At 32.9% G+C, this 23,732-nt stretch overlaps 2 protein-coding genes across 3 annotated transcripts; one reads left to right on the top strand and one right to left on the bottom strand.

Annotated features, from left to right (window-relative positions):
- Window positions 1-1,800: 1,800 nt before the first annotated feature.
- Window positions 1,801-13,350, bottom strand: LOC106662458. The gene is made up of 7 exons (XM_014386561.2): window positions 12,996-13,350; window positions 12,593-12,704; window positions 8,834-9,234; window positions 7,380-7,869; window positions 7,151-7,319; window positions 6,889-7,087; window positions 1,801-4,336 (listed from the first exon to the last, which is right to left on the bottom strand). Exons 2-7 carry the CDS (start codon window positions 12,689-12,691, stop codon window positions 4,165-4,167), a joined length of 1,530 nt encoding a protein of 509 aa, XP_014242047.1. The 5' UTR covers window positions 12,692-12,704; window positions 12,996-13,350; the 3' UTR covers window positions 1,801-4,164.
- Window positions 12,114-19,569, top strand: LOC106662438 (spermatogenesis-associated protein 5). 2 transcript variants are annotated; one of them, XM_014386541.2, is made up of 10 exons: window positions 12,114-12,290; window positions 12,373-12,577; window positions 15,882-16,067; window positions 16,241-16,711; window positions 16,773-16,879; window positions 16,929-17,191; window positions 18,092-18,368; window positions 18,422-18,631; window positions 18,688-19,116; window positions 19,179-19,569. In XM_014386541.2, the coding sequence occupies exons 2-10, from the start codon at window positions 12,559-12,561 to the stop codon at window positions 19,338-19,340; spliced, it is 2,124 nt and encodes a 707-aa protein (XP_014242027.1). In that variant the 5' UTR covers window positions 12,114-12,290; window positions 12,373-12,558; the 3' UTR covers window positions 19,341-19,569. The 2 variants fall into 2 exon arrangements, with proteins under 2 accessions (XP_014242027.1, XP_014242019.1); XM_014386533.2 differs by lacking the exons at window positions 12,114-12,290; window positions 12,373-12,577 and adding an exon at window positions 14,891-15,232.
- Window positions 19,570-23,732: the final 4,163 nt, after the last annotated feature.

The raw sequence follows: 23,732 nt of genomic DNA, 5'->3' as shown, positions 1-23,732 counted from the left end.
TTTGGCCAGGGTAAAGAATAATTTTTTTTTCTTATTTTTTGATAGTAATTTGATACCTGAAGTAACACAAGAGGTTAGCAAGTTAAGAAAACAAGTAGCAAACGATGACAGTCAGTGACAAAGATGGGCAAAAGAAGAAAAATTTTCTGTTTTAAGTGTCAAGGGTGATGACCACTTGATGTTTGTTGGCCCATAAATAATACATACACTACTATTTTAGAATTTTTATCATAAGTTGCTGCATTTAGACTCACCGACTTACATATAAAAAAATACAGATTGAAGAGAAAACGCTTTAGTTCTGTTGTACAAGACCTATAAATTGGCTAAGGAAAGTTCAATGACACCTATGGGCCCTGAACCTTTTTTTGCAGTATATCAAACTGGCAAAAACATAAAACATGGATCTATCAGAAAATGAATTTAAAAAAAGTCCTCCGATCAATGGGAATGTAGTCCAGGCAAGTTCGTTGAAGGACCATCATAGAAACTAACAGAAGAATTTCTACATCTAAGATGTGAACAGATCCCGAGGAAGAAAGGACAATAGAGCATGTACTCTGTTGACCCAAAGGTTTACGTAGGCTAAAAGTTCACACTTTAGCAAATTTTGGCCAACGAAAGACGTATAGTGTCTATTGGGCCGAATGTTGGTCGCCAACACATGGCCATCCTCATCAAATCAATGGGTTAGGGCCAAAGGATATGGCCATGTGGAATCGCAGTTGACTCTAAAAACAAAATTTTTACACTTCATCAGCACTACTTCCAATTTTGTTTTCTTCTCTTTGTCTTTCATGACGAAAAGATGTCAATAAAGATTCTTTTTCACACTCTACGTTATAAAAAATCACTTTCCCCCCAAGTGTCTAATCTTTTCAATTTGTTTTTATATTCACAGATCGTAGGATCCCATAACATTGCCATTCATGATTTCAGTTTTAGTACAATCTCATTATTCCAGCATTTTTAAGCATAAGAAGAATGAACCAACAAACGATCGAGCTTGTATCTACACTTTAGGAGGTTTTTAGGGCAACCCAATGTCAAATCTATTGAACCAGCAGACCGAACCGCAACCAAGGCCAACCGCTTCGTTGGCTCTGATTCGCCTCCCATACACACTAAGCAATTCTTGACCAACAAAGTGGTTGGTTGTCTTTTGTTGCTTAGTGCTAACCGTAAGATTACTACTCCTGGGAGAGAAAAAGTCCAGGCTCAAAAGATGCCCACGAGAAACCTTAAAAAAGCATTGGCATAGTGTAAAACCTTTAAGGTTAATGAAGAGTTCTTGGGTAACAAAAAAAATGCACAATAAACCAACCAGCTACCAACCAACATGGTGTGCGGGTCATCAAGAGGCAAACTCCTTTTCTAATCGGTCAAAGAAATGGCAATGAATGCAAAATTAAGACATTTATTTGCCTATTGCCTCGGATTACCAGATTATGTCATCTTTATCACAAAAGTTGCCGACTTTTATAATATTTGAATCCCTATGGCCTAAATCTTTGATTTTAATGATTATACAACTTGCTGAGTGTACAAATAAAAATGTTAGAGAAAATACATTCTTTCATCAAATCAATAGAAATTGCCAGAATTAATATTGTGAATCTGAAAAACAAAATTAAAATGGTTATAACTATGTATAAGAAAAAAAATGCAATAAAGTAGAAATAATTTTTATTAAAACAAAAATTTTCTTTTATGATCATTATGAATTTTTTTTCATCTCAATATGTTGCTAATTTGAACCATAGAAGATGCCAAGGAATGAAGGTTGAGCGAAGAAAAAAATTCTCATCATAACATTTGTTTTATTATTAACTTGACATGTTTTGGATCTGATGGACTATCACCATAACAAGAAATAATAGTTGTTTATGACAATTGTTTATATTTGTCTTGAGAAAAAAATTATTAAAAACAGCTGAATTCCAAAATCCCTGATTTTAAATATCACAAGACTAAATAAATGCCTAAGTAGTAATTTTTTACGTTGGCATTTCTATTAAAAATATATTTAATATTCCAGGCTTTTTTTTTAATTTTTAGTTTAAATTTGAAAATTTTATTATAAGCTCATTTTTTCCCTTAAACAGAGCTTTCTAAAAACATTTTCACTGCAAAACCCTAAATTCTTAATTTTTGAAATGCTATGGCTTCAACAATATGTTGATGAGAACAAATAAAACACTAATCAGTGAGCTTTTTTTTTGGTGAAGTTTACATTAAACAACAAAAAATTGGCTAATGCTCAACAAAATATCTGATTATGTGCAATGTGAAGTTATATATTAGAAATATCTTTTCCAGAAACGAACACAATTCAATTCAGAGATTGTATAACTTCAGTCTTTCACATTTTGTTTTTGTAATACATTCGCATGAAAAAAGTTTTTTTAGACACAATTGTCTTTGACACAAACATTTGGCTATCTAGAATTTTTTAATAGAACAAACACAACTGCAAGTGTACAATGTAAAATTCAGCAGTGAATTCTGTTAAACATTAACAAGTGTATCATGGGTTAAGCATAAAATTAATCGGCTGCTTTGAGAAAGCATTGTTCACAAGGTGAAATTTTCAAATCTTTACCTACAAACAGTGTTAAAATGAATGCAACGTTATGTGAAAGATTGAAAATAGGCCTTCAATTACACACAATAGGACTGGGCAGTCAAAGCTTAAAAACACACCTTTCATATACATTTAACATAATAGTTTCATTAATAAATCATTAATCTGATGCATATTAAATGAAATTTATTTTATTTTGTTTATTTTTTAATTGCTTGTGAGTTACTAAAACAAACCACTCACTATTTTTTCTCAATGAAAAAGTATGAATCCCGATTAATAGCAGCTAAATTTACAACAAAACATTTAATACAATATAAAAACGATTTTATACATGCGTGATCACTAACGAGCAATGTGGATTTCTTGAATTGTATTGCACAACTTCCTAGTTGTATTAACAATTAAGAAAAATCTATTCAAAACACATCATACACAATTGTATATACATTATAAAACTGGTAAACATTTTTTTTTCAAGATATGTCAAATCACATACCCAACATTTGATTGATACATTCATTTTTTTCATTAAAATATTGATAAAAAACTGGTTAAAAGGTGAAATGAATAATACTGATTGACAATTAAAATATTGATTGTCTACATTGGAAAGATTAGATTGTATTCAATCTTTTAATTAAATCAATTTCAACGCGCTAATGCAAAGGATATTACAAATAACAATCAGACTTAGAAGTCTCCACAAAACCTAAGTAAAGTTCATACCTTACCTACACACCTTAACTAATTATATTCAAAAAAATATTGTACAATATTACACTAGAGTTAATTGTTTGTTAAACCTGTTAAATTTAAATATAACAAAAAACAGACTCAATGATTCTGGTGTAAATGGAACAACACTTGCATGTTACAAAAAAAATTTCATTATTATACGATAAATTAAAAGAAATCTGATAATTCTCAATTACAAATCAAAAAATATTTTAAAGGCCTAGGTGGAGATTTGTAAAAGTTGCTAATTAAATAATGATTTTTTTCCTGGAACTAAAGCACATACACACATTCAAATATATTTTTTATGTTAAAACACTTTACTACCATTGCATAACTAAGTAGAATTGTGAACTGAGATCATTTGCTATAAATTCATTTGAATTATAATTGTGTTCATAAGCATACATTTGCATACACAATTAAAATCTCAAATTAAAAATTTGACAACAAAATATGATTGTAAGTATCATATAGTTGGATTTAGTTGAAGAAAAAAAAATTATTTACATCTTTAAATTATAAGTTTACTTTGGTACACTTCGTAATGAAGCTTATTCTAGTGCTGTATTAATTTGCCAAAATCAACCGATTAAAACGAAGGTCGCTAGGCTTGATAAAAGGACTAGTTTTTAGAAATCACAAGACTTAAAAACTATTTTAAAAAACCGCTATATCTTAAACGTTTGCAATAAGAAATAATAAATTATTGTTGGCAACCTTAGTAACATCACAAAAGTTGCATCTGGAAGAGATTAACCTTAAAAATATCATTTTATTTAAAACTAGTATTATCTCTTCTTTTTCACATTTCATTTCTATCAAAAAGGGTCGTATGCCTCTCAATTCGGTGGCACAAATGAAAACAAACGAAGAGACGGAGGTGATGAAGGCTGCTCCTGATCAGAGAACTGCTCAAAATAGTATTGCGGAGCACTAAGATAGTCTATAAGTCTGCGAGGTAGTGGAAGAGATGATATCAAATCCCTCCGAACCACTTTTACAATTGCAAATCTGTAAAATTAAGAGAGAAAAAAATTTGTAAAACAATTTTAAATATTACTTCTATTAATTATTCTTTTTATGTAAGATCTTGGTTGAGATGAAAAAGTTAGTGGCATGTGTGAGGTTCGAACCCACAACCTTTGACTCAATGTTCTAACCACTTGAGCTATCGTGACTTCGATCCACTCGGACACCAACTCCACATCTCAACCTAAAACCTTTCGAATTTTCCCTCTTTTTGACATTTTCATGGATTCAAATCCCGATCATGACACTAACTTTTTCATCTCAACCAAGACCTAACATAAAAAGAATAATTAATTGAAATAATTAATATCGTCACTTAGACCACTAAAGATTAATGGTTGGTCTTGTATAAATTTTAAGATTTATAATAGGACTGTACCTAGACAGCAGACTGACATAGAATCCCCATACAAGACTTAATAGACAACAACTCAACAGAAGACTTGGAAAACTACGAAGACCTCTATGACCAAAATCTGACACTTGAACTACAAAAAGGGTCGTATGCCTCTCAATTCGGTAGCACAAATGAAAACAAACGAAGAGACGGAGGTGATGAAGGCTGCTCCTGATCAGAGAACTGCTCAAAATAGTAGCTCGGCTTCTACCGAGTCATCCAACATCCAGTCAAAGCTCCTTACTGTCACTAACCCCACTCTACACAACGACCAAAACATTTTTATTTGTCAACGAATTGATCTGTTTCCGATTCTAAAAGTTTCACGCCACCTTCTCGGTCCACCCTAACCCTACTCCTCTCTACATATTCCCATCCCGAGAACCCGCCACGTCATCTTAAATGTCGATGGTGTCAGGACCTCCTTGCCCCTGAAATCATACTGCCTGGTTGGTTTCTCATGGCATGTGTCCTCCAGGTGCATTAGGCTTAGTACACATGGTGTGTTGAATCGCACGATCGATCATGCGTAAATGGGCACTTGTAGAGAACTTATGAAGGAAATAGAAATTTTATGATGAAAGTTGAAGAAGTCATTTGACTGTGATATTATTTTCTCTATCGCCATTAAAAACTAAGAAAACTGCGACAAAAGAAGTATTGGGTCCATCCTATTTTAAGAGATAGATTCGCAAATAGTATGTTGTACTCTCTACCCAAATTATGTGACTATGAACCAACATTTTTCAATTATTTTAGAATCTCAATTAACTCTTGACAATTTTTTCCACTTGATTAAGGGTGATATTTCATTAAGGCCTCAGTGGATAAGGGATTCCATCCTGTCAGAAGAGAAACACGTCATAAAACATCAATAATGTTGATATTGGAAATCAAGAGTGCATTAACTTTTAAAAATACATTGGAGAACAAGTTAAACACTCGACATTAGACAAGTTTAAAAAAGCTCCATAACTTCTATATCATGCTGCCATGCAGAACACTCGACAGTAAAATCACCTCTAAATCACTGGAATGTGAAAAACATGGTAGTTGATGAGATATAGTAATCTGTGATGGTTGTGACAGATATGAGGAAGCTATAATTAATATAATAATTGCTACAACTTTCCACAATGCAGGTCTTTTTGTTCGATTTCGTCGATCATGAGATTAGTGTCAACAAGTTATATTTTGGAAATGATGATAGAAAAAAAAAATTCTCTGGTAAAAGACGTGTTGATCTGAAAAGACCAATTAGTTACTTTGTATCTCAACTTGGATGTGAAATGCGCGTAGTAAGAGGAATCTCAACTATATACACAATTTTTATGAAATGAAAAAACTGTGTCACAGGCAGGATACGAACCTATGACTTTCAGCTAAATACGCCGCTGCTCTACCACTTGAGATACCATGACTTTTGATCATCCATGCCACAAACTTCCCATTTCAACTCCCCGTTTATTCCAATTGTAAGCAAATCACGGATTCATATAGAATCAACATTTCAAAAAAATTGTGTATAACTAATTGAGTAATTATAATTAAGAATAAGCTAATAAAAATAATTAGTTAGTATTAATCTAGAATCACACCTGTGAATCGTACACAGTCCTGCTAATGTATTAAATCGTTAATAAAAGTGTTTCTATATGAATTACAATTGGGATAAATGGGGAGTCAAATGGGAAGTTTACGGCATGGGCGAACAAAGTCACGGTAGCTCAAGTGGTATAGCAGCGACATATTTAGCCAAAAGTCATGGATTTGAATCCCGCCTATGACACATATTTTTCATTTTAAAAATATTGTACAATTAATTGAGTAATTATACGAAGAGTCAAAATTTGTGTTAGATGGAAACTGGTTAATTTTTTTGTTTTTGTCTCTTGCTTTTTGAATTTGCATAAGGAGTGTGACCTCAGTGGAAGCCACCTAATCACATTGTCTGTGAGCCTATCTGGCCTTATCAATACCCTGTGTTGAATGCTGCTGTAATAGTTAAAAGTAAGAAAGAATGAAATAACAAAAACACATTATAGACGCCCAAACCAGTAAAGGAGACAATAATGACATCAACATGTTAAACCCTTATCCAAAAAATTGTATTATAATAGGTTAAATAGATCATTACCTGCAAAGATGTTGCAGACTTTGTATATGCTTAAACCTAGACACTGGATGAAGCAACTGAACCCTCATCGGTCCTAGTACAGGCCTGCGGTGAAGGAAAAACAGATACCTCCCACTTCTTGAATGTTCTACAGCCGTTTCAATGAACTCGACAATAGTCTGGCTTTTGAATTTTGTACACGAACCAAAACTGAAGTTACCTAATGAGATAATACAACGTTAATATTTTCTTGAAATTGTCTTGAAAGAAACTTTAAATTTACCCTGATCATGTTCGATTCGAACATGCCGAACACAGCCATTTAATCTGAACGTCAATGAAAATATATAATGATGATCACTGGAGTCTCTTACAATAAAGGATCCGTCTGGTTCATTGCTTAATATTTTCTCAGCGGCCTCACCACTTATAGGGCCCCAATACCAGCCATACTAAAGAAAACCATATTATTATGTAAAGAAACTTTATTTATTTTGTAATGCAATACTTACGTCTTTTACTTTTTCTATGCTAGAAGCAAAATCCATTACACTTTCTTCCTCTCTAGTTATTAGTGTTGGTATAGGAGATTTGTCAGGAAGCGGGGGTAAGGCGCGTTCTGAAAACGGAGGCACCATAGGCACCCCGAGAACAATGACACGCTCATTGTCTTTATTAGCGCTCTGCTTTCTGACACGAAACATATTGCAAATCGTCTGTTTCAACAAATGGGACAAACTATTTTTTCCACTGTTTGAAGCCTGTTTTCCTTTTTCTTCTGTTTTCACTTTTTTCTTGTGCTTTCGTTTGGGTTGTGCCTGTCTACCTTCCCCCCCTTGGGTTCCGTTGTACAGGGTTTGGAGGAACTGTCGAACTTCTTGCAAGGTCATGTGGACGGGTTCAGCGTTTTCAGGAGTGCTAAGTCGTTTACCTCGCTTATCGCTTTCTCGTTCAACAACAACCTCAGAAGTGATATGACGACGCCTTTTCTTATGGTTGTACCTGTTAAAATAATAAGAATTGTACTTTTTTTTAAAACTTGCAAATGTAATAAATGACACTGTAATTTGGATTATAGCATGGATTAAAGTAAATACGAAAAATACAAATGAAAACTTTCTAGCCTGGTAATAATGCAGTACTGATAAGATAAAAATGTTCACCATGATGATAAAGACTAAATCGCAATTTTTACACAATATCCAAATAAAATTAATTATCATAAAAATGTAACATTTCTTTTCTAACAATTTTTTTTTAGTTTCAAGTTTTGACCAATTGATTAACCAAAATTAGATTTATTTCTTACTTAAAATGGATAAAAACAAAAATAATTTGACCAGCTTTAAAAAAATTCTTTAAAAAACGGAAGCGTTTGCTTTTAGCATTTTGATGACTCATTATCATTAAAATCCATCAAATGGATGAATCATTTAAGAACTCAAAATTAGTACATACGATCGTAATTCTTTTGGTTTTTTTTAATATTTATTTTCCGTCTGCTCTTGATGTGTCAATTATATTTGAAGAGAAAGCAAATATTTAAACCAACACACATTAAGTAAACAATTTTTGAAGCATGCTTGCTATATAACTTGTTCACAATATTGTATAGTTTCTGAATGTCATTAATAAAGATTTTTAAAAAATTAACAAACAAAGTATAAAAAACAGCTTTGGCCTATCTTGTTTGAAACCAAAAACATAATAATAATAAATAAAATTATTTCAAACATATTTGACATTGAAACTGTTAACTTAAATGGATTTGTTATAAAAATAATTGTAAAATACTGATGATCTTGGTACGTTTATCCTTGTTGGGTTGGTCTGTTAGGCGTGACCTAATAAAGGGAGCTTGACAGAAATCAACCAAAGGAAGAAATTTCATGATTTAACAACATTATTTGAGTCAGAATATTTTTGTCACACAAGTATGACAAATTAAATACAAAATATCACATACCTGTGACGTTTTCTGTGATTTGACGGTCTTATGGTATCAATTGGAAGTGTGTAGATATCGCTGTCCAATGGTACATTGTAGATATCCGTTAAAACATCATGGGACATGGCTGATGTGATGAAGCTTGAATCGTCTGCACGGTTTGGAGCAGGTACGGACAGAGAGTTGTGACTGGACGACGTTCTCAACAGGGATGAAAGAGAAACTCCGGTCGAGCGTGCAGCAGGGGGCGTCAAAGCTCTCCGAGCCCAAGGTCGCGGAAGTGGAGAAGATATAGAGTCTTGAAACTCAAGAGGAGGCTCCAACCAGGTGTCTTTAATAGTGGTTAGGAAGTTCTGTTCGTCACAGACTGTCCCGTCTACCCCTTCACAATAAGATTGTTCATCTTCACTTTCAACATACTGTAATCAAATTGTTAAAAACAAAGAATTATTAAATAGCTGAAATCAAAAAATTTTTCATTCATCAATTCATTTTTCAATATTGTGTCATAGGAAGACCAGTGACAAAATAATCAATCGGTTTTGCACCTTAGGAACTAAACTGAATTCAAAGCACTGCCACTGATTTACAAAATAAAACACTTCAAAATGTATATTTGGAAATATAAATTTAAAAATATGAGTTTTTCTGAGCTAGTATACAACTGTAGTGTATATAAATGATGCTTTCTTTTCTGTTCTCATCTATGTATTTTATTTAAAGGGCTGCTTAGTTCAAATAACAATACTGAACTGTGAAATGAAAATGTTTTATATATAATTCAACCCATTTATCAAAGTATGAAAGTTAAGTTGAAATTCTAATGGTTTGATTTTTGAAATGGTATGGTCACAACTTCAGGAATCAGCTTAACAAGAATAGCTATTTAAATTGGTTATTCAGATATCGATTAACGGTCACTAATCTCTACACATTGCTATTTAAATTGGTGGTAAAATAAGTTAGAGTAAATAAGTTAAAGTAAATAACAGAAAAATAGTTGTTACTGCAACACAATTAATTGTAAGAAATGTTTTACTCTTTTTTTTATGTTAGACTGTAAATGCGACCATTCAACAAATCAATAGAAAACAAATTAGCATTAAAAATAACCACCTAGAGGGTATTAGAAACCCCATAAACACCAAAAAATAACAAAATACTAAGAGTTGTTTATAAAAGTTTTCATAATCACAGACTGAGCTAATCTAGTACTACCATAAATTTGGAATAGCAACCGGTTGGGCCATTGACAATAGGAACTAGTTGCTTAATGGAAGCACCCAGGAATTATAAGGTATTTACATACGGCCAGTTGTTGGGAAGAAGGGTGTCAATTGTCAGGCTTTAAAAATTTGCTTTTCCTTCCCTCCACCCTTGTTGGGGGATTGTATATAAAAGAAGATTGGAAAAACAAATCCGAGAACTGGTTGATTGGGTTTTTCTGAGATAAAGTAGTTAAAACAGAAACCCTTCCTAAAGTGAGAACTTCTCAGTTGATGAAATATGGGTTTGATCAATTTTGATCATCCTAGTCCACCTATTCTTAGAGGCGATCGTAAACTATGCTAAGGCACCTGACAAGTGAACCCTCATTAAGATAATTTTTCAGTAAAGTAAATTCAACCAAATAGTTTTTAAAAAAGTGTAAATTCTGCCAACTGAATAAACTACCCTTTTTTGACAATTTTTCGAAACACAAAATCAAAACTGAAAGAAAATAAGGTAACATGGATTATCATGTCCTTTTCTCTTGTATATTTTAGAATAGATGGATGTATCTTTTGGTACTATTAATATATACTATATAAATTACAACTTGCTTATTGTAATGTAAACCAAATTAAATGAGATCAGAAATTTACGCATTTTAATCAAAATTATTTAAAATGGCTTGAAAGAAAATCCACTAAACCACTGGAAAATCATTTAGGATCAATGAAATTTTAACTAACAATTTATTAAAAATATCAGTCATACACTGAAGATAATGAAATGCTGAAACTTGAAAAGAAGAAGTCTAATAATTTAACAATTTATTATCTATTTCACTTTTAATAATGCACATTACCTTCTTTGGCCTCGCGGAGGGCCTTAAGTCTCCTAACCATCAAGTAAATAAGCAATCGGATTTTCTCTTGTTAATCAGAATCCCATTCTTCAACTAGAGAGATTTGAATGTCTCTTTATCATCTCCCATTTGTGTTCTATACAATTCATGTCATGAGGACTTGCTGCATAATTCATTATGGTAATCCCTACATCATCCTGGTAACCAGCACTCATCTGTGAAGAAAACAGTCTCCCAGCGATATGCTTTTCTAATCATGCCTCTCCAGTAATGTAGAGCCTGACACAGGACGACTTAGAAACCAGGCTAATCTCAAGAAGCCTTTTGATGACCGTTTTAATGACGGCTCCAAAGTGCAGTAAGAGAAATAAAGCAATCATACATTGCAGTCAACCACTATTTTTTCTTCAAACGAGACTTCCTGTGGCCTTAGACCATTGTGAATAGTAAAGAATGGCACACCCAAGCTGTGTAATGGATGCTTCTAACATTGACAAAGCATCTGCTCATCTTAAAAACCATGCTTTAAAAATAATTAATTTTTTTAATCAAAATTTATCGTTTTGTTAAAGAAAATATTTTAAAAACCCAATTACTCACTCGGCCCTGGAAAGGGTGCAAATGAACTGATTTTATTTATTCTTAATCTATATAGTCATTAGTACATTTGGTATATAGTTTTGTCTCACAGTCATAACCAACTTATACGTACAATTCATGCAAATCTTAGGCAATCATTCTACTTTTCTTTTTCTTTTTTTTCAGTTGGGTATGTTGTTCGGTGCAGCTTTAAAGTTCTTCTGTTTATCTGTCTCCTGTTGGTAAAACAAATAACATTTTTATATACAGTAGACACTTGGTATCTGCAGGGGATACATGTGAAGCATCACCATGTAAAATGAGAACTGCAGATAATAGAAAACTTGTTTTTTTATTTCAAGTGTGGTCAAACTAAATGAATTGTACATGGATCGAAGTTTTCTTAAGATTTTTCTGGATAAAATTTATTTTCTAGCTTAACCTAAATGAATTTGTTAAAATAATTTTTTTTTCTGTTAAATAATAAAAAGGTTCTAGGATAACTATGTAAAAGAAATTAAAATTGCCTCATAAATTATGTCCTGTACTACGATTCATTATTGACAAAGAACTCGAATGTACATTGCATCTTCTACGAACATCAACACAAGATAACATTCGAGTTATCACAGTATAAGAGATAAAATAAAAGAGGAAATGCCGAAAAATAATAAAACCACTTTTTGCACACCACATATAATGAGAACTGCAGATAATAGAAAACACCTCGAATTTCAGGCTTCGAAGCATTTTCTTCTGCATCGAAGCAAATTTGCAAGCCAATCAGACATGTTCTGTATCGCATATGCCTATGATCAATGTTAAGTACGTATATTTCAATTTTTTCGTTAAGAGTTCAATTAGGACCAGTTGTTTTTCTGTGATTCATGTTCCCACTTTCTTCTAGAACTCAACTAGTCAACCACAAATGAGTTAGCGGATAACAAGTCTACTGTATATCCATCCGAAACAGCAAAACTGCATCTAAAAACTACGAGGTTCAAGACAAAGACAGTTCAACTAGTTAAAGAGGAAGAATACAAATAAAACTTCTCTATGTAATTAAACACTGTTGAATTCGATAAAACAGTTGATGTTAATATGGAAATATTGTAAGTATTAGTTACCTCGATTCCACTTGAAAGCGAATTGGTCCGAACTACCCCAGCTTTGTGTACTTGTGTCATGCCATTCCATCCAGAACAGGAAGGGGGCGATTCCATCATGTACTCAATCCTCCTGATACAATTTAATATAATTTATATTTTAAAAAAATAACACGATAATAAGTGAATAATAAACTTTACACCAGGTTATGCAAATATTGACTTTTTGATTTCAAGTGTCAGAAGTGGTCAAACTAAACGAATTGTACATGGATCGAGGTTTTCTTAAGATTTTCTGGATAAAATTTAATTTCTAGCTTAACCTAAATAAGTTTGTGAAAATAATTGGGGTTTTTTTCTGTTAAATAATAAAATGGTTCTAGGATAACTATGTAAAAGAAATTAAAATTGCCTCATAAATTACCTCCAGTACTACGATTCATTATTGACGAAGAACTCGAACGTACGTCGCATCTTCAACGAACATCAACACAAGATAACATTCGAGTTATCACAGTATAAGAGATAAAATAAAGGAGGAAATGCCGAAAAATAATAAAACCACTATTTACACATTTCCTCGGATCTTCCGCCTCGACGAAAACGATAAATTACATTTAAAAAATTAGAAATTTAAATTAAAAACACAGCCACGGCAAGAGAAACAACCCAGGAGTGACAGTTTGCACTTTGCTCTAATTTCTGAGCAACTCCCTCTAGGGTCCCGGCGCCCCATCGCATAAACCCAGTGACGTTAATTTAAACCGGTTACATTTACGTTATACATCTTATGTACAAGGATGCACAACATAAAAATATAATTTTATGTTAACGTTTGACCTGTTAAATATTTTTGTTACAGTAACAGGAAAAATTTTTCTGAAACCTTGTCTTGTACTTGAAGCAATTCATTAAATTAATAAAATATCCTTGTCAGAAATAAATTAATTAAATAATAAACAACTGAACTAAATCTTAAAAATGTCCTAGAAGTATGTTCACTGTGAGCATTTGTTCCACCAAAATTTTTAAAAAATCCTGATAATTATTCCTCCTATTTTCTTTCAGTCCTTCCTAATCCCAATAATTTTCCACACTGAGGTCCAACTCAATCAATCCAACTCTATGCACGGCTGTTAACAAAGAAAAATATTAAAGCACACAGATTTACGCTCTGATAGCCAGTGGCCATAAAGACACTAAATGCATATGCTTTCAACCTCAAACTTGTCTGGGTGTGCCTAAATCGCCTAATGACTCTGGAAAAACAAAACAAGATTACTATGAAGGGGTTCCTGTACTGTGCCTAACTGTAGCAAGTACCAGTTTTGGTGATGGTTCTTTAATCATGGGTTTACTGCGCCTGATACCTCTGGAGTTTGTTCACTTCTCCTATTGTTTTTTCGTGACCCATTTTAAATGGAGGAGTCTATGTTTATCTTTGTTTTCGCAAACATAGAATCTCTGGCCAGATTGTCTGTTTATTCAGCCCCAATATTCCTTTCTGCTCCCCAAATTTTGTCAGGTCATTCACCAACTATTTTCTATGTGAACTTTATACGTGTTTTTAAGACAGCTTGGCTGTGTGATCAGGTATAATTAACCTGGAAACTTCACTGGTTCTGGAGTGATCTGTATGCCATAATTACATTCGATTTCAACCTTTCTTCTTCTACTTTGTCGACTGTTCAGACTGTATACGAAGTTGCAAAGTTTGTTTTCTGGGATCATATAATCAGTACCTATTTTCATAAATTGGTGACTGATTTTATTTTTATTGCTGTATAATCGAATCTTAATCTTGTTATCCTAAGTATTGATTCTGTGCCCATGTATGCAGATCCTCATCAGGCTAGTTTTTCTGTTTGATGTCCTTACCTTATTTTGAAATGAAATAACCAATAAAAATATTCAATATTAGCTTGAATCAAAATAAATTTTCTTTTGTGTTGGTTCAGGCAGAAAGAATCGCTTATAATTTGAAATTTTCTTTGAATTACAAGATCAACATTCAATATTCCACCCACCAAATAAGGATAAAATTGAAACTGTAAAAATTCGAAATTGAGTTTACATTAAACATACTAACAACATTTTGATATATTTGCTCACGTAGACGCCTTTAAATTAAGGAAACTTTAAAATTTCTAAGTCTCAACATTCCGCCCACCATATTTTGATAATGTTTTCTTTTTCGAGATTCTCAATAATAAAAAAATTGCAAATGGATTTAACTTCAGAAGATTAAAAAGTTGGAAGCTTTTTCAATTTATCTAGAATAAACTGAACCATTTTCTAAAATTTAGCCTCCAAATACGTTTTTGTTGCAATAATTTTCACCCTCTTCTGACGACATAAAACCTGCCAGGGTCAGGGTCACGTATAACCTTCTACCTCGTGGTGCACGCATCTCTGGCACTGTTACTGTTTACTGTTGTTGTCCAGCTTCATTTCGACCGTTTTCTTCTAAATGTCAAATGCCTCCAAAGTCCAGGAAATCCCTCGCCTTCTGGCAATCCTGCGACTCCTGCAGCTGCGTTCTCAACGCTAAAGATCTCGAAGGACATTCTCTGTCTTGCCCACCGTCCAACACAAATTGGACCCACAGCTACATCCAGGATGGTGAGCTTTACGGCTTCGCTGAAGATATGGACGAAAAAGGTATCTTTGGCCTTTCCTCACTTTCATTATAAATGGAAAACATAAATCATCAGTTTTTAGCTTATGGTACGACCATCACTATCCTATAGTCTACATGGTGATGGCTGTAATCTGGCCATTACAGAACATCTTGGACTTTCCATGACCTATGGAGCTGGGTTGCTCTGCCAGAGATGTTTCAACATTTCAACATTTTCTGTGATTTTAAGCATTACATTGACCAAGAATTATATAAAAGACAATTGTTATGGAAATATTCTGCTATTACAGTAAATTAAAAAGAAAAAGGACCGATGATCGCAAAGGCTGATCAGAACAATAAAAACCCAGACTTAATCCACCAATAACACTGACACATGCACCCTAGCCCTCCCAACTTTATAAAAGAGACGACTCCGCAGAAATCACACAGGCTTAACCCTGAAGATAACGAATTCTGAAACTGATCAGTCAGACCAACCCAGCAAGGATAAGCAGACCAAAATGGTTGGTTTGGATCAAAAAAACAGTTTCAGTTTGCTGCATTTGAATACTACATACATACTTTGAATGCAATAATATTAATTTATTACTCTGTTTATGAGAGCATTTCTGTATACCGTTATCTATTCATTTACACTGTTTTAAATTTTTACTTTTTTTATTGCAGATTTGCCTTCCGATCTAAGACCAGATATGTTAGAAGCTCTGGTCTTTTTGTCTCAATCTGCCATGCAGCTTTGCGGGTTTGTGATTGGTTTTCCAGTAGTACTGCAAATGGGAAGTGATGTCGTTTGTAAAAAAGCTTGGCCGACATCAGAGGGGAGTCTCACCCGAATCAGACTTTCTGTTAAAAGTAAGCCTTGAAATCAGAGCAGGTGGGAATTAATCAGCAGTTTGTGAATTGTTGGTTCGTAAATTCTGTTTGTAGATAATCAATAATGATCAAACTGTTGATCAACATAAGCTGCTGAATTTTAAACAGGGTTTTTTTTTTTTTTTTTTTTAAACCAACTTTACATATTTTAGGCCTGGAGTTTGGCTGGAACCATAAATTAAATTCTAATCTTATTAAAGTGAGTAAGCTAATTAAAAAGCCTAATTTAGCAAAGGAAGTTTATTTTGACTTTGAGGACAGGAATGACATTTCTGAGAGTGACATGGAGATTTTGAAACACTTAATACAATCAAAAACACGTCACAATATTTATTCACCTGGTTTTCATGTGAAAGTATCTTTTTACGGGAAATGTTTGCCAGTAAAGCTTATATCATATAAGTCAGTGACTGATGTAGACGATGTAAGTGCTGAAATGAGTAAACTCACTTTGAGCGAAGAGTACTTTACACCAACAAATGTAACAACCTTTAAACTAATGGAAAAACAAAGTGAGCAAAAGAAGATAAAAAGGAAATTGAAATTTGGAGGGTATCGTTTTATTATTGATGAAATCATGAAAAATATATTTTTTACTTTTAATTCAAAAAATTCTTTATCAAGTAAGGTTGAATTTTTTTTTGTTAAGTTAAAAAAATATTTATTTGAATGTGTAAATTTAAGGGAGTCGCTGTTGCGGAATTTTAATTTATGGAATACATGGTACTGGAAAAACATTACTTACGAATTATTTAGCTCAAGAAGCCAAAGTTCCGACTGTAGAGGTGAAGGTAATAAATGTGTTAAACCTTCTTTTAGTTAAACTGCATTGTAATATAGGGAATGGAACTTTTCAGCAAATATTACGGAGAAACGGAAGCTAGACTTAGGCAGACGTTCGAATCGGCTGTTCAGCAGTGCCCTTCGATTCTGATCATTGATAACATTGAAAACCTTTGTCCAAAAAAGGGAACTGATCTAGAAAGAAGAGTAGCATCAACATTACTTAGCCAATTTGATGCTATTCATGATAAAAACATAGTTGTCTTGGCTACAAGCACAAGAACGGATGACATTGAAACTTCCTTAAGACGGCCAGGAAGGTAATGAGAAGTAATGAGAATTACTTTTATTTTGTTGTATCCAAACTCAAGATTATATCTAATATACAAATTATATTTATACATATTAACGTTGTCAATTGTGATGAGGTCTTAGTCTAATGCTATATGCAGCGCTTTTGACTGAAGCATTTATCACATCGATTTTTCCAGGCTTCTAATCCACGGTAGTTCAATGAGGTATTTATCGCGTCAGTTAAGAATAACTGCCAACTACAAGAAATTTCGGCGATCAGTTCCCAAAGAGGAATTACAAGAGAATAATCTACAAGAAATAAATTTACTAATTTTTTAAATAGGCATATTGTTGTAATTTTCATTAGTCAATAAGCTTCTCATTTCCCACAAAGCTTTTTGACCTCACCGGTCAATTTTTCTCCAATTATTTTCTGTTTTGAAATTCAGTAAAATCAAAAAGACTAAAAAGCCAACAAGTGGTGGTATGAACTATTGTAGGAAACGCCATGTGTATCAGGGCAGATTGGATGGTAACTACTGAACACGAAGCATTTTCAAAATAGACTCATAGACACACTGCAACACATCAGCCCAATGCTACAACATAATTGACACACCGACTCAATTTTTCACTCGATAAACACTTCAGTCAAAACCGCTGCTTGTGTCATTGTCCTTAGACATGTTTAATCTGTTGCTTGGTCTGCCTAACCATCACAGATTCATCTCAGGAAAGTTTTCACAATGTTAAGTGGATGGTTTGTAGGAATAGGAGATAAATCTATCAACAATAGCATAAGGATAATCAGAGATGATCTAGCCACATTACCTATTAACTTTAGCAATACTGCCATTTTTGCATGTACAGTTTCTTATTTAATGTAAATTCTATCTTTTATTTTGTTAAACTTATACTTATTGTAGGTTGGAATATGAGTTTGAAATTCCAGTTCCTACACCTAATGACAGGCTCCAAATATTGGAATCACTGGTCGATGATGAGAGATTGAAAGAGACAATAAATGAGATTTCTCATTCCACACATGGTTTCGTAGCAGCAGATCTCGCATCTGTAGTTACAAAAGCTATCTGTAGGGCGACACTTGAAAAAAGGGATTCTATTTTTCCAGAGGATCTTTTTTGGGGATATTCACAAGTTAAACCATCAGCGATGAGAGAAATCTCGATACAAATCCCGAATGTAAGTTACTGTCGTTGTTATTAAATTGTAACTTTAAAAGAAATTTTTTCAAGGTCAAATGGTCGGATATAGGCGGTCAGGAAGATTTAAAATTAAAATTACAACAATCTGTTGAATGGCCTATAAAATATCCTGACAGTTTTAAAAGGCTGGGAATTAAACCACCCCGAGGAGTGCTTATGTTTGGTCCCCCAGGGTGTTCTAAAACTCTTGTCGCTAAAGCTTTAGCAACTGAAACAGCACTCAATTTTCTCTCAGTGAAGGTGATTGATACCATGCTTAAATGTTAAATTTGGTGAAAATTTACCTGCATTTTTAGGGGTCTGATATATTCTCAAAATGGGTCGGGGAGTCAGAGCGTGCAATGAGGGACTTATTTAAAAGGGCTAGGACTGTGGCACCGGCTATAATCTTTTTGGACGAGGTAGATGCTTTGGGTAGCGAAAGAGATTCTTCATCTTCTGGTGGAAGCACAGTGCATGAAAGAGTATTATCGCAACTTTTAACCGAAATGGATGGTATCCAGCCATTAGATAACGTAATAACAATCGCCGCTACAAACAGACCTGACCGGATTGACAAGGCGCTGCTCCGTCCTGGAAGATTGGATAGATTGATTTATGTCCCCTTGCCCGATGATAGAACTAGGAGGGAAATTTTCAAACTCAAGTTTAAAAAGATGCCTATCGACAAATCTGTCGAGTTGGAAAAACTTGTTCATGCAACGGAAGGCTATTCTGGAGCTGAGGTTTATCAATATTTCATATAAAAAAATCAAGTGAATATAAATTTTAAAATAATTTGTTTTAGGTTGTGGCTGTTTGTGAAGAAGCTGCCATGCAGGCTTTAGAAGAAAACATACACGCTTGTGAAACAACAATGGCACATTTTGATAAAGCTGTTGATATAGTGAAACCAAGAACTCCTAGTTCCTTAATCAAACTCTATGAAAATTACATAAACAAAACGTGATTTATAATATCTATTTTTGGATATGTAAAAATGTTCTAAATTGTTTTAAAAAAACCATGTGCAATTCAAAAATATATACTTTTATATAAAAACCACTCATTGGATTAATTAAAATTATTAAAGTTCTTCAAGACACATACAACACAAATACATACATAGTTTATCAAAATCCTATAAATTTATTTGTATTCATTGTAATTTGATATATAATATATTGTCTTTAATTTAATGAATTTCATTCAGTTGATTTATAATTGAATATATTAATTCATCGGGCAAAAAGTAGGCAGGCCATTCAAAATTGTTCCCTTTATTGACCCCTTTTAGCTGAGTAAATATTTTCACAACCTAGTTTATAGAGGTGTATGGATTGAAACATTTGCTGGTATTCATAAAGAAAATTTAATTTAGCTATCTTTGCTATACTGGGTGTTCCATTAAAGATGCCCAAATCACAGGGATAAAGTAAATAAAAAATAATAAAAAACATCCAAAGCAAAAAAAAAATTAAATTTATTTCTAGCTTATAAATAAGTAAATTGTGTGCCATGAAAATATGATAAAATAAGCCTTTTATCTAATATCAAAAATAAGCCATTTAGTATTATTTTCAATCAAAATTCAACATTACACATTTACCGACTACTGATGTTGAAATCAACCTCAACTTCGATTGTCAGTTTGGGTTAGGTCATTAATGACTATAATGTGGCGAATTAATGATCCAACAGTTAAAAGTAACTTTATCTAAGAATAAAATACATATGTTTTTTTAGTTGGTCCTTGTTAACCAAAGTAATGATTTAAATTTATTTATAATTTTTATATAAAGTGTGGTCGAGATGAATGAATGAAAAATTAGTGTCACAGGCTGTATTTGAACCCACGCCTTCCGCTTCTATACCCCGGTGCTCTAACTGCTTACGATATTGTGACTTCAGTCCACGAGACACAACTCTTCATCTCAACCTACAACTTTTTCAAGTTTCCTTCTTTTTGCCATATATTCAAATTTCATGTAATCGAAAGTCGTAGGTTGATATGGTTTTAGGGGGATTTTTTCAATTTTAAATGATTTATTTTAACACAAATGTCAAACAAAAGATGCTGTTTTTAAATGCAATATTACATTGTGAAAAATTAAGAAAATCAATTTCTGTATATAAAAATATTTTAAAATAAAATATGTTAATATTTTATTAACACACACACACACATATATTTGTGATATAATATATCACATGTGTCATGTGATATGATATATATATATATATATTTTTTTTAATGTCATTTTTGCAAAGTTAAGCTTAATTCCTAAAAGTAGCTTAAGCTCCAATATGACTCGTAACATTTTTTAGATGATGAGAAAAGTGTAGAAAATTAACTGTATTTAAAAGTTTAAAAAAGAAGTTCATTTGTGAAATAATATTACAGCATATGACAGATTAATGATACTTGAACAAAAGTTGTACCAGAGGGTGTTTTTAAAAATTTTCAGTAGTCAACAACAAACACTGGCTTGGGAAGATCTCATTTATACAACAACCCTTTAATTTTTTATTTATTTATAGGTATCTCTTAGAATGCGAGGTCGTTTAAAAGTGGATCATTGATTAAGGAAGATGAAAGGGATTTTCAGATGATTAACTTAACAGGTTCAAAGAAAATGCTTTGATTTTGATTGGAAAATGATTAATTAATTAATTCTAAATTATCCATTAATTTATAATAATTTGGCATATCATCTTTTTTTAAATTATTCAAGTCAACATGAGATAAAAATATAAATTGAACAACTCAGTAGCCAATTTATTAACAAAATATTGGCATGGGGTGATTTTTTCCTTCCCATTTTTTTTCATTATGTTTATTAACCTTTTATTGTTGTCCTCTTGCTAGTTACTTCTTCATATTTATTGTTAATAGTAGATGTTTTTAAACATTTAAATTGCAGTGTATGTCTGTTTCAATTCTTTATTGCAATCAGCAAGATGGGATGAGATAAATTATATTTTCTCAGTTTAATGCTTTCACGTAATAAAGTTGTTATTATTATTAGTGGACAAGCAAAAGTTTATTGTTTTCATAGAATCGCCTGAAAGATAACAGAAATATAACAGTTAAAAACAGTTATAGATATCGCTCTGATGGGGGGGAATCGATACACCCTTTGAAAAAATAATTATTTAAATTTTATTGGAAATAAAACGATTTAAAACTATGTTTTTATTTTATTGATTTGCATAACATTGCCAGGGAGTAATTTTACTGATTGACTGGTAATCAATACTGATTGGGTAAAATAATAGGGATTTACTCAATTCTTATCCCTTAGTTATTGAAAATGTTGGCTTTATTTGTTTATTCATGCTTTATAAACCTTAACGTTTCCTACCTTATTACCTTATCCTGAAATGCCATCTGCCTGACTGTTGTTTCAGAAATGGGTTCTTGGAAGTCAGACATACTAGCTGGCACCCCACAAGGGAGCATCCTTGGTCCCATCCTTTGTATCATTTATACTGCTGACCTAAATATACACCCTAATTTCATCAATACCACCAACACTAATGTATTCAGCTACGCCATTTTCGTTTTTAATCCCAAGATTTGCCTAGGATTCTTCATGAGGTAATTAGCGATATTTTACTTTTTGCTGGGGTAAGGGGAGGGGGTTAATTATTAATTATTTCTAGGTATTTAACCTCATTTTTTAGTTACAGTATTTTATTATAGAATCATAATTGAATTTCTGTTTCTTTTCTTGACGAAAAGAATTAGAGTAGTTTTTGAGGGGTTTGCTTTAAGTCCCCATTGTGAACACCGTTGTTCCACAAATTGGGTGAGAATGTCATCTGGTTTGTGTATGGATTTCTCTTTCATTTAAATTGCATATGAGATCATTCACTTCCACATTCCACAATAGAGACGAGAGTATTCCTCCTTTTTATTTCGTAAATCAACGCGCGATTTTTAAAAAAATCATAGCTCTATGAATAACATGTATTTCAAAATGGGTCAGCATGCTCTCTATAGATAAAAACGTAAACGCTGTGGCTAAAATAATGCATGTTATCTTAAGATTAGAAGGTTTTAGAGGCTGGGAACTCCGTAAAAAAAAAATTCAATCTGTAGTCATCAAAGAGTTAAGGTTAAAGGGAGTCGGCGTCTTTATGACCTAACGCACCGCGACCAGTATTAGTCTATTGTGCCATCTTCAATACTACCTAAAAGAACTCTGTTAAGCTTAAGGCTTTTTATAAGACTTTAAAATCTTTTTAAGGACTCCCATGTGAATCCTTTCAGCTTTGGCTTTTCCTTACTCAGGAGTAACAATCTCTGCCTGCAGTCTTCCACAACAGAGGTTCCCGGTTTCTTCTTAACCCTGGTAATATTTGCACAAGAAAATTTCTCCTGCTCCGATGCTAATTGAGTCGGCAGTCCTACATTAAATCCTAGCCCTTATCAGTTCCAGATTTGGCAGTTTTGATGTTAGTATATGGGATGATCCTTTTATGATAATACAATTTCATTGAACGGAGGACTTAACCCATAAGACGGATGACTTTGCATATGGTGAGAAAAAAATTAACATCTTAATGAGAAACATTTAGTAAAAAATGTGAAACATGTTGGTGAGTACGTTTTAGTGTGGAGTTGTATGCCTCTTGTGTAAGGAAGCAAGAATTTAACGACAGAGAAACGGATCAGTTCTTTTTCTTGGTAGTTTAAAAAATAATCTAAAGGCTAGTGCTCATAAATTTGGCCTCAGGGGGGTTTATTTCTAGCTAGACAATAACCGCACGTAATGATAGACAAGTTAAAGAATAGTTTAGTTAAAATAACTCAATCGCCAGCTATCAATCCTATTAAACAACCAGGGGTGAGCTAAAAAGGAAAATCGCGTTAAAAATAAATGCTTCAAAAGAGTAATTATTCAAGAAAGGAATTCAATTGGGTTGAAAAGATTAAAAAATCAGTGGGGGGGGGCATGGAAAAACGTTTACTCAAAGTCATCGGAGAAAAGGATTACACAACTTAGTAAAATATTTATAAATTTACAGAAATTTTAATGCTTAATAGTGATGATTGTTAGTGTGAGGAGACTTCTTATCTTTTTGTGATTATTTAAAATAAAACTCCAGTGTCGTTCAGGGAAAAACGATGACAGCCGCAATTCTTGTATTTTAATTTCACAATTAATTTCAATTAAGTAGAAATATAGTAAAGCATTTTTCAGAATGTATGTAAGAAGAATACATTTGTGAGTGCGTTTTTTTCGTGAGATCTGCGAGGTGAAAAACAAGGTCCGCTTATTCTCGCGTTTGTCCCATTGAATAAGTTTGTACTGAGGGTAAACATGTCAAACGGTCCAGTTTGTCAAAGTATGTT

Source organism: Cimex lectularius, unplaced genomic scaffold, assembly GCF_000648675.2.
Source record: "Cimex lectularius strain Harlan isolate CLEC.00 unplaced genomic scaffold, Clec_2.1 scaffold150, whole genome shotgun sequence".
NCBI lineage: Eukaryota > Metazoa > Arthropoda > Insecta > Hemiptera > Cimicidae > Cimex > Cimex lectularius.
Note: the sequence above shows the minus strand (reverse complement) of the source record. Positions and strands in the feature narration are given on the sequence as shown.

Bases quoted from the DNA above. Each gene is read 5' to 3' on its own strand.
- LOC106662458 (XM_014386561.2), bottom strand. From the start codon at position 12,691: ATGATGGAATCGCCCCCTTCCTGTTCTGGATGGAATGGCATGACACAA. The intron at 9,235-12,592 runs GTAACTAATACT...ATTTGATTACAG, and splicing joins CGCTTTCAAGTGGAATCGAG to TATGTTGAAAGTGAAGATGA. The intron at 7,320-7,379 runs GTAAGTATTGCA...GGTTTTCTTTAG, and splicing joins GCATAGAAAAAGTAAAAGAC to TATGGCTGGTATTGGGGCCC.
- LOC106662438 (XM_014386533.2), top strand. From the start codon at position 15,049: ATGCCTCCAAAGTCCAGGAAATCCCTCGCCTTCTGGCAATCCTGCGAC. The intron at 15,233-15,881 runs GTATCTTTGGCC...TTTTTATTGCAG, and splicing joins TGAAGATATGGACGAAAAAG to ATTTGCCTTCCGATCTAAGA. The intron at 16,712-16,772 runs GTAAGGTTGAAT...TGTAAATTTAAG, and splicing joins TTCAAAAAATTCTTTATCAA to GGAGTCGCTGTTGCGGAATT.